At 45.0% G+C, this 16,166-nt stretch overlaps 1 protein-coding gene across 1 annotated transcript in view; it reads right to left on the bottom strand.

Moving 5' to 3' along the window:
* Nucleotides 1-16,166, bottom strand: part of UNC80 (unc-80 homolog, NALCN channel complex subunit) — a 149,152-nt gene that overhangs the window by 71,996 nt on the left and 60,990 nt on the right. Inside the window, exons 18-22 of the mRNA XM_048484443.1 lie at nt 15,808-15,909; nt 12,905-13,113; nt 9,110-9,216; nt 6,572-6,668; nt 2,118-2,290 (exon numbers count right to left, since the gene is read on the bottom strand). Coding sequence (XP_048340400.1) covers nt 2,118-2,290; nt 6,572-6,668; nt 9,110-9,216; nt 12,905-13,113; nt 15,808-15,909 — 688 coding nt within the window. The remainder of the gene's footprint in view (nt 1-2,117; nt 2,291-6,571; nt 6,669-9,109; nt 9,217-12,904; nt 13,114-15,807; nt 15,910-16,166) is intronic.

Genomic DNA, 16,166 nt, shown 5'->3' with positions numbered 1-16,166 from the left:
CCATTTTGTGTGCTGCAAGAGACTATCTGCTAAGGTTCCCCACATAAGTTTTCTCTGCTTGCAGCTCATCTGTTTGCTATTTCTCTGTAAGAAGGAGATGAATAAAGTCTGTTTAGCCTAACAACCCCGTGCACGTGTCGTGTTTTCTTTTGTTTTGAGAGGGCCATCTGTGAACCTACAGTGACGTGATTAAAGAAGCTGCAACATGTGCACATATCTGTTGCCATAGCTTCACAGACAGCCCCCTCAAAACAAAAAAGGGGGGAAATGACACATGCATGGTATCGCTAGGTTAAACAAACTTTATTCATCTACTTTTTACAGTGAAATACACAACAGATAAGCTGCAAGCAGAGGAAACTTCCATGGGGAAACTCCGTGGATATTCACACAAAATGGCAAACACCACTGTGAAACTGACAAGAGCTCCATGCAGCAGGTGGGAAAAATATCTGCTTTGGCTGTGTTCTCTTGTGCTGTGGGAACACAAAATGCCAAAACGGATCTTTTTATAACATCCTAAAGACGTTATATTTACGCTGCGCAGAATCCACCATATACAATCACATTAGCAGAACAGCAAATACATTCACAGAAGAGGTCCACTGGACACAACCTTGGGCAGCCAACTCTGAATTATGGGAAATCTCCAGGCCCTACCTAGAAGTTGGCAACCCTAGACACGACTGCACCACAATGTAGTGGGCGGAAGCAAAAATAACAGGTTCATGCTTACTTTGACACCCTCTGCTAGAACCCAGCTCCAAGAAGTAGGTTTTTAACTGTCCATAACACATTGAACAGAATTGAGTACGTTAGAGAAACATAAACATGTGCCTGTCGACCTATCAAAACACACCATGCAGATCATGCAATGCAAAATGTTTTGAATACGAAGTGCGGTTTTGAACAGCAATGCCTGTAAGACTATCGAGAGGAAAGGAGTTCTCCAGTGGTGAATGAGATGAGCGGAAAGCAAGCTGGATAAATTTGTTCCAGTGGCCGAAGGGATTGAATTGCAATCTGTGCTGGGCTTAGCGGGTGTAGTCCTCAAATCCATAAATTACCATGCTATAAATAAGACATAAACCAGATTGCCTTGAAGTCTCTCCCACCCCCATCCCCCGCACCCGCCCCTGCTTTCCCAGCTAGTAACTACAGGCAGCTATGGTTTGCTTTCATTATTCATAATTTCAGCTGAACTCCTCAGAATTAAGGCAATCAGAACTGTGCATATTGTTTCTTAAAATTACGGCCGTGAGGCATTTGCAGAGGGATGCATAGGAAACGGCCTTCTTGTGAAACCGAGAGCCTTAGGAAATCTAAACACTACGAGCGCTATTTTCATTAGACTTAAATCAAATCTATCCATGTTTATACTCGCAGAGGGATAACGTGTAATTCTTCTCGGCAATTCTAGTACACTTTTAGTTCTGTTTTCCCCTCCCATCACACATGTATTACGTGATGAATGGGATAGGACAGTGGTGGCGAACCTTTGGCACTCCAGATGTTATGGACTACAATTCCCATCAGCCCCTGCCAGCATGGCCAATTGGCCATGCTGACAGTGGCTGATGGGAATTGTAGTCCATAACATCTGGAGTGCCAAAGGTTCGCCACCATGGCCTTAGGATATTCCAGACTGTGTGCTACTAAATTACTGGTTGTGAGCCAGGGTTGCCAATTCTGGGTTAGGAAATTCCTGGATATTTGGGGCTGGAGTGGGGACTAGAGTAGAGCAGCTAGCTCTGGGTTAGGAAATACTTGGAGATTTTGGGATCTGAGGAGGGTGGGGATTGGTGAGGGGGGACCTTAGCAGGGTATAATGCCACAGAATCCACCCTCCAACACAGTCATTTTCTCCGTGGACACTGATCTTGGTCATCTGGAGATTAATTGTAATAGCGAGACATCTCCAGGTAGGCAATGCTAGAGTACAGCCTAGGAAGGACAGGGTTCGAGGAGATGAAAAACGAGCATAATGCCACAAATGTCTCCCCCCGAAGCTGTTATTTTCCCAGGGGAACTGATCTGTGTCACCTGGAGATGATTCCATCAGGAGATCGGCAGACCTATTGTGAACAGTATTCATAAGAATTCACGCGGCGACTTACAAGATCAAGAGCAGCCGCCAGGATAGACGCGTCAGGTATAGTTCCAGGTTCGCAGCAGTTTAAGAGAAACTGAAAGCGCTTCATGCCTTGCCGTATCGCTCCGAGGTTCACAACATTCTTGGACTTGCCTCCATCTTGGTTGGAAGCCTGGTGATCATCATAGGTCTGGCAGCCTTGAGGGGGGTCAAAGAGAGAACGAGAGGGAGGGCGGGGGGAAGACAAGGGCCACACAAGAGTTTAAACATAACATGGGATTAAACAAAATACTGGCATGTGCGGTTTCATCTATTTATCCTCGCGGAGGCCTGAAATGAGGATTGAGACATGAATGAAGACTGTCCGCAGGGCATGGTGACCGCACCCGTGACATCTGTTAAATATCTCAGGGTCTGCTTCAGCATGGCTTAGATACATAGTGACTTACCAGAAGATAATACTATCTCAGTGCCCAGAACTTGAGAGGTGTGACATCACTTCTGGGTTTTCCTGGAAGTGACATCATATTGTCAGCCGACAGCCATCTGGATGTGCCTGGGGAAGATTCTGAATACCTTTATTTCTGTGCAAAGGTGCATTCATCCAACTGATTTTACTGAAGTCTAAAGAGAACTCAGCACCCTATATATTGCTAGTTTTGGTTTTTCCTGAAAAGGAAAATATCATTGCATATTTCATAGACAAAGTCCATATGTTCTGCCAGGATTTAGATGGAGAGATTGATACACCGAGAGCTAAATCAGAGACTAAGAATATAATTTATCAAAACCTGGTTGGATTACTAATCCAAATAAATTACTTTGTAAATAAATACAGACTTGGTCTGACAGGTTTCCAATAAGGAGACCCTTAGGGAGCTCATGGCTCACATGCTACCAATATTTAATGTGTTGTTTTTGTTTGGGGGCAGTTGGGATTTAAAGAATCTATAGGAGAGGCCAGAATGGGAGACTGGACATTCTTCAGTCTGGAGGGGAATTGTCTCAGGCTGTTTCCGCACAGCCAGATTTGTGGGGCTGCATGATTCATGCCGATGCAAGCCCAGGGGCCGTTCATGTGAACAGGTTGCGCAACTGGGGGAGCAGGCTCTGCACAGCCATGAAGCCCCCCTAATGGGTTCTTACCTTTTCCTGACTTCTGTCGCTCTGAGGAGGCCAGGGGACACACCCCCATGGCCAGAGTGACGGCTGCAGCGACGGAGCAGGTAAGAAGCCATTTGGGTAAGAAGCAGGGAATATGCCGGCTTCCACCCACTGCCGTTCGCTCATCAACGGGTGGAAGCTGGCGTATTCCAAAAGCGTATTTGAAAGCGGCGTCTTTGCGCCCCTTGGGGGGGAGGCGAGATTAGTCTGCCCCTTTCTGTTGCCAAAAGCTTATACCACAAACTGAAATATTAATGCTACAAATACGAGCTTCATTGTTGTTAGAATCATGTCCACAATCACTCATGGCCAGATTCTTTATCATAGGAGTGAACATTTATGTAATACTGGTGGTGTTCAGAGCTCTTCACATGCTTTCACTTTTTAAAATTCAATGATGTCACTTTCACCCCCATGTTGCAGAAGGGAATATGACATTTGGAAAAGAAGGCTTGCTTATGGCCACCTAGCAAATTTATGACAGAAAACAGGACAGCCAAGGTCTACATTACAGTCCTCCAGTCTACTATGTGGCTACCACAAGGAGTCTGGGAGTTCCATGCTGATAACTTAATTTCAAGGTGAGTGTCGCTTTAATTTGAATCAGGAACAGAGGGCACACAGCACTTTCTTAACTGGAAACAGCTCTAGAGAGCTGCTGTATGTGTGTTTGTTTTGTTCATTTATAACCCACCTTTCTCCTTAACGGGGTCTTAAAGCAGTTTACACCATTCTCTTCTGCTTCATTTCAGCCTCACAATAATCCTGTGAGATAAGGTATTCTGTTATTTACATTTACTCCCTGCCTTTTATCCTGGTCTCAGATAGGCTGAGAAAGTGTGACTTGCACCAAGTCACCCAGAAAGCTTCCATGGCACAAACAGAGATTTGAATCCGGGTCTTCTGGATACTTCTCTAACAGTCTTAAGTAGGCTTGGTCAATACCCTAGAAATTCAGATTTATTTGAGCATAAAATTATCTGTATACCCAAATAAAACAAATAATATATTCGGATATACCCGAATATTCGGTTATACATGAAAAATTCGGGTCTGTCTGATTTTTGGGGGGTTTTTTGGGTGTTTTTTCACGTTTGTGCCTGCAAGTGGCACCAAAATTTCAGGGTATTCTCCTGATGATGCCAGTTGAGTTTGGTGAAATTTGGTTTTGAGGGGCAAAGTTATGGACCCCCAAAGGAAGTGCCCTATCCCCCATTGTTTCCGATGGGAGCTAACAGGAGATGAGTACACCACACTTGTTCATGTGGTATAGTGGTTAACAGCAGACTTGTTCACTTGTTCAGGAGCAGCAGTGACGTAGGGGTAAAGAGCAGGTGCATTCTGATCTGGAGGAACCAGGTTTGATTCTCTGCTCTGTCACTTGAGCTGTGGAGGCTTATCTGGGGAATTCAGATTAGCCTGTGCACTCCCACGCACGCCAGCTGGGTGACTTTGGGCTAGTCACAGTTCTTCTGAGCTCTCTCAGCCCCACCCACCTCACAGGGTGTTTGTTGTGGGTGGGGGAAGGGCAAGGAGATTGTAAGCCCCTTTGAGTCTCCTACAGGAGAGAAAGGGGAATATAAATCCAAACTACTACTACTACTACTACTACTACTACTACTACTACTACTACTACTACTACTACTACTACTACTACTACTACTACTACTACTATTACTCTTCTTCTTTATACTTACCCCACTAAGGTAATCAAGGGATTTAGGTTTTCCCAGTGGGCAAATAGCAGCTCTTTGGAACCACTTCCCTTTGGGAAAATGGTAGGTTGGAGAGTCTTATGCACTCTCTCCCCACATGCTGTGACCCTGATCCAAATCAGGTTCACATGTATTTGGAAATTAAATTCACAGTGTGAAATGTATATCCTGGGCCATGTATACTAAAGTCCACCAGTGGGACAGGAGGAAATGAGGCACTTAAAATGTGTGAACTGGCCAAAATGGGGGCTTTTTGTAGTCCAATCTTGCAACCAGTACAGGAATCAAGTTCCAGACCAGGTATCAAATGACACATCCATGTTTAGCCACAAGAGGAACATCAAGGGCGGTTAGGATCAATCAGCGGCACACCTGCCTAGGACCACATCAACAAACATCCCTGAAACTCAGTAGATTTCCAACAGTAGTTTGTGATATTGCGGCAAGCGGAAAAAGGAAACAAGAAGGTCATATATTTCCCGGGTACACTGAAGAACATCCAGCTGCATTAGAACCAGAAAGAACTCAATCACTTCTTCTTTCAATAGCCATTGATGATGACAATACAGGGCACTGTTTGGGTGTTATCATTGGTTCTAAAGACAGCGTCCTCCTTTATAAAAAAGTATTATGTGATGAAGGAACGGTACAGATGCAGATGGAGTGATGCCACGTCCATTTTTGACAAGGTAATAAACAATGTCTCATCACATGAGTGCTATGAAAAATACAGAAGGAACAGGATTCATTGGGGTGGGATGAAGCATTCCTGTACAGAAATGTCACAACAAGGTTGTTTCCTTGGCGACAAGCGACTCTGCAGCCCCATGACTATAAAACAGTTGGAAGCGTAACATTCTGATCCCTTCAATATAGAGAAAGGACATATTTTTTTTCATATCTTAGTGCTTTTAAAAAAAAACATCACGACAGCTAATTGTATATCTCCGAGAACAGATTAAGTATTACCAGAAATTTTGCACAGAGTGTGGGACAGCATAGAGGTAATGGGATGGTGACACACGACATGCAAACACAGAAGAAAAGAGATAATTAAATCACATTTTGTATAGGGTTTTCCATTTCATCAGTGCTGAGGTTTACAGGCAATGGCAGAAGATGAACAACAGGAAATAAAAAGCTAGGGGGCTCGTTTATTTCACAGCAAAGAGTGAAATAGCACAATATGTTTGGGACCAGATCTTTCCGTCAATATAATAATTTCTATTCCACCCCCCCCAAAGTTGAAGAATTTCATTTTTTGGAATTTCAAATGTGATTTTTGATTAATTTGTCGAGCCATATCAGCTTTCGGTTATCGCTTCTTGGTTAGGGTTTCATCGAAATCAAAGTGGTACGGGAAGAAACGGGGAAGGGAAAATGCTACAAGGTATGAAGAGTCGGAGAGGAACAGGGACATTTTGAGAGGGAAAAAGTAATTTTCTTTTTTTTTAAAAAAAAGAAGGTTAAAGGGAAGGTTGGGGTGGAAGGAGAAGCAGAAAGTAAAAAGGACTGAAGAAACAGAACCCTGATTTCTAACCATCTTTTTCTTCTGTGTGATGGAGCTTGGATGGATTTCTTCGGCAGGTGCGCCATTTACCAAGACGCTTGAAGAAATTCTCCTCTTCTTCCCTCCCGTTCTCCAAACCACTACCTGGGCCTCCTTCGGACAGCTTCACTGCACTCGTGAATTTCACCTGGAGGAAGAGGAAGAGGAAGAGGAAGAGGAAGAGGAAGAGGAAGAGGAAGAGGAAGAGGAAGAGGAAGAGGAAGAGGAAGAGGAAGAGGAAGAGGAAGAGGAAGACATTGCTTATGGTATGTAGCCCCATCCCATTAATTATTTTGTTTTGGTGCTGTGAAAAAAATATCAACGCCAAAATAACCAAGATTTGCAACCTTTTGACAGTAACTATCCCTCTACTGTACCTTGGCGTAATGCCAAGGGGATAGCAGGGTGTGCAACGCCCTTAAGCCAAGGAAATCTTAGTTATCGGAACTCCAGCCCTACTACAAAGTTGGGAACAAGGCAGCTAACCAGCCCTATCAGGTAGGCTTGGTTGCCTGACCAGATGTGAGGTACCTGAAGCATCCGTTGAATTTGTATTGAAGCAACAAGAAAGAAAATGCTGATGAAAAGTTTATTAAGTAGGGTGCAAGAATTAGACAGGACACATTTAGGCAGGAATAAAACCAATAAACTTACTAGTCTCAGCAGAGACCGTGGCCCTTTCCGCACAATTCATTTAAAAGGTTTTGAGGCAGGAAATAAAAATGGTTTCCTCCATGAAGTTGCCCATCATTTTTTACCCCCAGATGTTTTATTCAGCTAGCAATGATCTGGGGGTCTGAAAATGAAAGTTCAGATCCAAAGCCTCCAAGCCCACTCAGATATCTCCTCATGCTGTATTCAACAGGTATTGGCATCACTTTGTAGTTGTTTTCTACAGAACTGAGAGATGGCCTTGTTGAGCAGGGAATCCATATGTCCCTGGATATTGCATAAGGCAGAGGTTTCCAACTTTTTTGGTATGGTGACCCACTTGTCCAAATTTACTTAGCATGATGAGCCATCCAGAGCTGGTCCAAGGTTGTCTTTTTGTCACCCTTGGCAAACTATGGCAGGGAAGACAGCTTGGTACAGCCCGATCTCATCAGTCTCACGAGCTAAGCAACACTGGTACTTGGAAGGAAGACCACCAAGGAAGACTCTATAGAGGAAGGAAATGGCAGAAACTCCTTTGCATCTCAGTTCTCAGAAGCTAAATAGAACATAAGAACAAGCCTGCTGGACCAGACCAGAGTCCATCTAGTCCAGCACTCTGCTACTCGCAGTGGCCCACCAGGTGCCTTTGGGAGCTCACATGCAGTAGGTGAAAGCAATGGCCTTCTGCTGCTGCTGCTCCTGAGCACCTGGTATGCTAAGGCATTTGCAATCTCAGATCAAGGAGGATCAAGATTGGTAGCCATAGATTGACTTCTCCTCCATAAATCTGTCCACGCTCTTTTTAAAGCTAAAGTAGGATTAGTACGTGGCTGGGAGACCACCAAGGAAGGCCCTGCAGAGGAAAGCAATGGCAAAGCACCTCCGCTTGTCACTTGCCTTGAAAGCCCCTTGCTGGGGTCATGAAAAGTGGGCTGTGTGACTAGACAACACTTTACGAACACATAGACAAAACAATGATCTTGGCACCAATCTAGTTTAGCATCCCATTTCCTCCAGAGGCTAACCAGATGTTTCTGAGAAAAAAACAAACATCGCACAAAGGTTGTAGCTGTTCCCATTATGAAGCTCAAGCAACCGGCATTCTGACAATGCTCCTTTGCACACGGAAGTTAGATTACAGCCTTTGACCACCCTCACTTCTCCATGATTCCCTCTGATCTCCCCTGAGATTTTGAGAAATTCACTCAAATAACCACCAGGACACATTTTACTTGGTCAACATGAACATGTAATGAAGGGGGGTGGGGGGGAAGCCATCTTATGCATGACATGAAAGATACTGTTTTCAGGGTCAGGTTTTGGTTCCTGAAATACAAAAAAGAGTAATGACAAGGGAAGAGGCAAACGATAGGGTGGGCTGGCCCACGACCCACTTCAAAGGTTTCGGACATACTTTTGTCCTGACCCAAAGGCTGAAAAACTCTAGCATCAGGGATTTGAACAGAGAAATTCAGGGGAATGATTACTACAGTGTACTATCTAAAGGCAGGCAGATCCCATTGAAGACACAATAAATATTCTTTCTGGTTCTGGTGGGTTTTCCGGGCTGTGTGGCTGTGGTCTGGTGGATTTTGTTCCTAACGTTTCACCTGCATCTGTGGCTAGCATCTTCAGAAGTGCATAGCAAGTTCCACCCAAACACTTAATGATTGGTTCCCCACCCTGGGACATGGACAATATACCCCACTAAACTTTCCCTTCTCACTTAGACACAGTGTGAAACAGACTTTTCTCTGTGATACACCTCTGAAGATGCCAGCCACAGATGCAGACGAAACGTTAGGAACAAGGTCCACCAGACCATGGCCACACAGCCTGGAAAACCCACCAGAACCAGTTGAATCCGGCCGTGAAAGCCTTCGACAATACATTCTAACTCTTTATCAGTCAACTAGTCTAGTGACACTTGTCTACCTTGGAACTCTGCCTGATGAAAGACAGGCGGTCTACAGAGCTGATATCCAGAAGATCTTCGACGCCATCTGCTAGACCAGAAAGGGATGAGCGTTTTAGCCAGTTCCCTGGAAAGAAAAAGGAATACACACCCGGATAAGGAATGGGCTGCAGTGAGAGTGCATGTTCATTCCCATCACTCTTGTTGTTACTTCTAGGTGCTTTCACGTATGCTGAATAATGCAGTGGCAATCCACTTTCAAACTGTCGCTAAAGTGCATTGGAGGTGGATTGAAAGTGAGTTATTCAGCATATGTTAAAGTGCCATTCTGTCTTCACCCTACGTTGACCAGCAACCAATGTGAATCTTCTCTTATTTATTTATTTATTTATTTATTTATTTATTTATTTATTTATTTATTTATTTATTTATTTATTTATTTATTTATTTATTTATTTATTTATTTATTTATTTATTTCGATTTCTATACCGCCCCGTCCCCAAGGGGCTCCGGGCAGTGCACAACAAATTAATACAAACAAATAAGAAGGCAAACCATGCAATTAAAACAACAACAACCCATAAAGCTCCAACATTAAAATATACTAAATTACATTAAAACAGCGGTAATATCATAATAAAAGGCACTCGGTAAATCCTTTCTTTAAAACCCTCCCCTAGGGAGCAACTGAACTCCTCCATAGGAGGATGTAATCTTGATGTAATCGAACAGGGGCGCCATACTCAGCAGCTGGTTGCTCCAAAGGCCCGGTGGAACAACTCAGTCTTACAGGCCCTGCGGAATTCACCGAGATCCTGCAGGGCCCGGACAGCTGGTGGAAGAGTGTTCCCTACCAGGCTGGGGCCAGGGCCGTAAAGGTCCTGGCCCGCGTGGAGGCCAGCCGCATCACAGAGGGGCCGGGGACCACCAGTAAATTTGCCTCTGCCGAACGCAGAGGGCGAGTAGGGTATAAATTATTATATTAATTTATACCAGACTCTCCCAACTATAGCAGACTAAGGGTGTCTTAATTCATAAAATAAAATACATCATAAAATATGAAATATACGATTATAATATACATAATAACATATATGCTCTAAAACCTGTATGTGTGTGTGTGTATAGACAGACAGACAGACAGATATAAATAAATCCTGATGGAACTTCTGCATGTCCCAGTCCTATTCTCGAATCCTCTCGAATCCTCAAAATAGAAAGGAGGGACAAAAAGGAGGGAAAGGGAAGGAAGGGAAAGGGAGGTCCACACCATTGGAAGCATAACCCACTGCTGTCCTCAACTATAGTTAAGACATTCATTTTTTTATTTTTTTTATTTATTTATGGGATTTTTATACCGCCCAACCCCCGGAGGGCTCTGGGCGCTGCACAACATAGATTCTACATACAATATACACAAACAAAAAAAACCATTAGATTAAAATTTAAATTTAAGAATTTAAAACACAGCGGTAAATTCAGTAAAAATGGCGTCAGCAATAACCCTGATTAATCCCTCCCAAGGAGGGGGAAGCAGAAGTGGGTCCCCTAAATGACAGGGGGACTCCGAAACTGGAGGAATAGAATAGAAGGGGCACCTCGGTCAGCGGCTGGACACTCCAAAAGCCCTGTGGAACAACTCAGTCTTACAGGCCCTGCGGAATTCACCAAGATCCCGCAGGGCCCAGACAGCTGGAGGAAGAGTGTTCCACCAGGCAGGGGCCAAGGCTGAAAAGGCCCTGGCCCGAGTGGAGGCCAGCCGCATTTCCCCCATATATAGCAAGGAAGTCTCCTTACTAGAGAGTTCCCCAATGAGGTACCCACCACCCCCTGTTTTTAGAAAGTGGACAGGACTAAGATGGGGGCTTTTACCAGCAGGGCTTCTAATTAGCTGTTGGAGATCTGATGGTCTGTGCTGCCCACCACAGCACAAAAATCTTACCTGCACTCGCACAGTGAAGCTGTGTGTATGCAAGACAATGTTTTAAATAATAGCCTATTAAACACAGCTTCTGCCTGGAATATTGAAGAGTTACGATTATAATTATGCAGGACCTCACTCCCTGGTATTTTGTTGTAGGTTCCACCTCTCGCAGCGGCCATTTTATGGTTAGCTCCGCCACTTGTGGCAGCCATTTTGGGTTGCGGCGAGCATCCTGTGCCAGAATTCTAAAATAATTTTTGTTTATTTATTTAAACTCCTGCAAACTCCTCCCACTTTGAGGAGTGGTTGGTGTGGGAGTTTTAGTGCCTAGAATGTTGTATGGTTTTAGGATTGGTTTTATAGTGGCTTTATGGGATTTTATCATGGCCTTTCTTGTAACCCACCCTGAGACTGTCACAAAAGATGGAGAATAAATCCAAACAAGCAAATAAAATAAAATAATTTGATCTCAAGGATGTGTTTTATGTCTCACATACTAGCCATTTAAAAGAATGAAAATATCTGTCGGGCACACGTGACACTTAAGACTGTTTCCCTTTCTAGATTTGGTACCTTCCCACAAAATACATTCAGTAGAGAAATGATGAACTCCAGAAAACCCCTCGGCCTGGTTTCCATGATTCAAGGTAGAAGTTTCTATTACATAAGCGACTGAAGCAAAGGGCAGTGGCGCAATCTAGGGCAAACTGTAGCCCTGGGCAAACCTGAGTTTCGATGCTCCCTCAGGCGCTGGGCAGTCCAATGCAACGCCGCATCCTTGTGGACAGCTACACCCAGTGGCGTATCTAGGCAAACTGGAGTTTGGTGCCCCCCATGGGCAGCCACCCTCCCCCACTGTGACCAAGCAATGATTTTTTACACCAGGTTGTTTCAAAGTCACCTACTCAAGCATTATATGAACATGCCCTTAACTCACAAATCTGGAGCACAGCAATAAGCTTTCATGCCATTAATAGCAGAAATAATTTTTGAAAAACATTTTCAAAATGCTTTCAAAATGTTTTATTACTGCTATGAAAACATTTTTTATGGTGTTGTATCCAGTCCCCCCAATTGGGGAAACAGCATCACTTTCAATAGCTTTTCAGTGCGATAATCTGGGCTCCCTAGTTTAAACAAGTGATGCTGGAATCCACCCCCAAACAGCATCATTTTCAATGGTGTTTAAACTAGGGAGCCCAAATTCTCCTTTTAAATCCACATTGGAAGTGATGCTATTTTGGGGTTGATTCTCCCCCACCCTGAAACAGCATCACTTGCAATGTTTAAATTAGAGGATTCAGGATTCTCCCTTTTAAATCCATGTGTTAAAGGCGCAGGGATTTAAAAGGAGTAAATTCTGTGGAAATTTGGGAGGTGCCTGCTGGCAGGGGTGCAATTGTTAAGCTAGCAGCACCAAACTTTCAGGGTATCTTTAGTAGACTCCCCTAATGATACCACTCAGGTCTGGTGAAGTTTGGTTCAGGGGGTCCAAAGTTATGGATCCTCAATGGTGTAGCCTCATCTCCTATTAGCTCCCATTGGAAACGATGGGGGATGGGGCACCCCCTTTGGGAGTCCATAACTTTGGACTCCCTGAACCAAACCTCACCAAACCTGGGTGATAGCATCAGAAGGAACGCCTCTGCTGGAAGGTGTTGCTACAGAATGGGCCTAACGTACGACCCAACTTGAGGAATCTGTATGCATGGAGGATAACTCTACTCACTCTGTGCCACAATTCTAAAGGTTCACCAAGATCGCGAACCCACACGTTACTACATAAAGACCTTATCTTGTCTGTGGACTGCCTGGTTTCGCTGCTCACATGGCTGCTGGCACCATGTTCCAGTCCCATTGTGGTGACATGGCATCAAGACAAATGTTTACCGAGCGGGAGTTTGAGCTTCTTTCTGAGAGAGATCCGTCTTGAGCGGGAGCGTGAACGCCTCTCGGTGGTCGTCGCCGAGTGAGCTGTGGTGCATTCTGAGGTATCCTGCTCCGACTGGCTGCTGGTATCGCTCGCGGCACTCTGGGATTTAAACATCTTCCTCCAGAAGTCTTTGCGGCCAAGGGCGGCTCCTTGCATCTGCTCATCACTGTGAGGAAACCCATCATGAGACAGATAACATTTAACCGCGTATTCAGCAACCTGCCAATCACCACAGCGGCCTACTTTCTGAAACTGTGGTTGAGTAACGAGAGTATTGAGACGATGTTTTGTTTGCTGGTTTTGATCTACACATTCCCAAATTGAAATCAGACAGCACAACACAGCATTCTTCAGACTACAATTGCTTAGAACACATGATGTAAATGGACTACATTGAAGGGGTAGGGGCAAAGAAGACCAGTTGGTCTGACATGAGGAATCACTTCTCTGTGTTTCCTTCCTTCCCAATTCTCATGATTTCTCTTTATCTATACAACAAAGAGCAGGAATGTGGAGACACCATTGACACCTTCTTGATTTCAGCCCAGTCTTTCAGAGTAAAAGAAAATATTTTTCTATGCATATCTGTGGGTTTTTCCCCACTTACCTTAAGCCCCACGCTACTCTTTGAAAGTAGCGTGGGGTCCCCTGGCACTTCCCACGACAGGGGCAGTGAATGTGCAGCCGCCCCGAGGCTGCCGCTGTCGTGCCCCCTCAGCGTGCGGCATCCCTGGCGCTCTTTTAAACGGCGCCTTGTGATGACCCCATGCTCGTGGGGATGCCCGTTTAAAAGAGCACCAGGGATGCTGCGTGCTGAGTGGGGAAAGGCCCACAGAACAATTCAGGAAGATCGCAATTCAGGAAGAGCAGTGCGTGGCATAGGGGGGATTAAGGTAAGTGGGGAAAGGCCCCTAATCTTCAAAAATTTAATTAATACGTTTGGATCCCATATTGTATTTATTGATGCCTATTAAAAGTTTATGTATGTATGTATGTATGTATGTATGTATGTATGTATGTATGTATGTATGTATGTATGTATGTATGTATGTATGTATGTATGTATGTATGTATGTATGTATGTATGTATGTATGTATGTACATTTAATTAATCCAATTTCCTCTAAGCATTGCCCCATAACTGTCAGTAACAAATCTATGGATAGATAAATTCTCTTCAGAGCTGTGCTTCAAAATTCCCTATCAAATCACAAATGGATAAATTACATATTCATCGACATTTAACCAGTGGTTAGAATGCATGTTCAAGTGTTCATCCGTTGCAATGAAAACACGAAAAGAATTCTTGTGGCACCTCAAAGGCTATCACGTTTATCGTCACAGATGCTTGCCTGAACTTTGGCCCACTTCATCAGATGATCTAAATGAGGCGAAGGGATTGCTGTGGACTTTACCGAAAATGACGGTTTCTCCTAAGAACAATTCTTGTTCTTTTCTGTGGCATTTGTCAAAATGTATGTTTGTCTACAGGTCCTGGCCCGAAGTGGACTCAAATGCAGAGGTCCCCAGTGTGATGCCAGCCCTTTTCTGGGTGCCCACTGTTTTCAGAAAGTGGGTGGAACCAGGTGGGGCTGTTGTGCCCACCACTTAGTGTCATAATGCCAAAGATGTCCACAAGTTCAAAAGGTTGGAGACCCCTGTTCTCATGTGAGCTTTACTACCATTAATGGGGCAAGTTGCGGGTTATGAACAATATCTGAGTCAAATCAACCTCTCCCACATTCCATACACTCACATCAGAGGTGGGATCCAGCAGGTTCTCACAGGTTCCCAAGAACAGGTTACTAATTATTTGTGTGTGCCGAGAGGGGGTTACGAATTGGTGATTTTGCCACGTGATTTTTGCCTTAGTTACGCCCCTCCTCTGCTCCTCAGCAGTAGCGCGCAGAACTTGAAGCAGTCTAGCAGGAGGTGGCTTGGCGTGCGTGGCAGCCTGCGCCTGGGTGCATTCGTTTCCCGCCCAAGGACCGGCGCAGCGGCTGCGTCCTTGCCACAGCCCCACCCCCGGAATGCCTGCCACGCCCCCGTCATGCCCCGCCCAGCCCCATTGGCGCTACGCCACTGTTTGAATCCCACCACCATGGGAACCTGTTACTAAAATTTTGGATCCCACCACTGACTCACATGTGCAAGGTTTGAACAATTCAGGAAGATTGCAAGTGTCGTGCTACCACGAAAGCGCCACTTAAGATCAGAAGGAGGGTTTTTGAGGGTCATACTTATTCCATGGCAGTATATTAAAAACCAATCATCAAAGGTTTTTATCCAGGCTTCTTATCCAGGCTGTTTCTGCACGGCGGCACAAGCAGTTGGCTGCCAGCATAATTTATGCAGGTGGAGTCACAGGGCCATTCACATGGTTCCGTGTGGGTGGCCCCAAAGCTGCTGCCAACTGCCAATGGAGCCACCTCCGGTTTGCGTGTGTTGTTTACGTTGTCTTCCCTCCGAGGCTCCGGAGGGAGGAAGTGACATGCCACAGGGGCCAGAGGGCAGTGTGGGTGTATCCCTTCTCCCTCCGGAGCCTCAGAAGAAAGACAAGGAAAACAACACACGCAAACCAGAAGCGCCTACAAGCAGCGCCCCCATGTCAGTGTGCTTCGCATGGAGCTGGTGAGAAGACGCCACTTTCATGGAGCGAGTTTTGAAAGCAGCATTTTCCCACCATTTTTGGGGGGAGTGCACGGCACTGCTGCACTGTAGCAGCAGCAGCTGTGCGAACAGCACCCCAGGGACAGTGCTTTTACCGTCCCTAGGGCGCTGTTTTTGGGCTGTGCAGAAACGGTCTCAGTGTGGGGAGTGGGGATAAGAGTTTGGGTAGAACTTCAAAATATCTACTCACTGCTCTGGAGTCTGTAAGGGGCGGCTTGAGATATAACTACGGCATTCGTCAGGAGCAGATGGTGGCTGGCTTTTGTCAATTACAACACTTCCAACTTCAGATCTACGCAGACAAAACAAAACGAGGTTTCAGCAGTAGCATGAATGTGGAATTGTTTGCTGAACGTTCAATCCAGTGTTTCTGAATGCAGATCCATGTCCCAGTTCCAATAATGGGCCCATTTGCACAGACAACGGTCATAAATCTGGCAAGACAAGGAGGATATGAAGCTGCCTTATATCAGACTGGATCATTGGCCCGTGCAGATGAGCACCATCTACTCTAGGGTCCAACTTTGGGTCGGGACATTCCTGAAAACT

The sequence above is a fragment of the Sphaerodactylus townsendi genome, linkage group LG02 (assembly GCF_021028975.2).
Source record: "Sphaerodactylus townsendi isolate TG3544 linkage group LG02, MPM_Stown_v2.3, whole genome shotgun sequence".
Classification (NCBI taxonomy): domain Eukaryota; kingdom Metazoa; phylum Chordata; class Lepidosauria; order Squamata; family Sphaerodactylidae; genus Sphaerodactylus; species Sphaerodactylus townsendi.
This window is presented reverse-complemented; position numbering and strand designations above follow the sequence as displayed.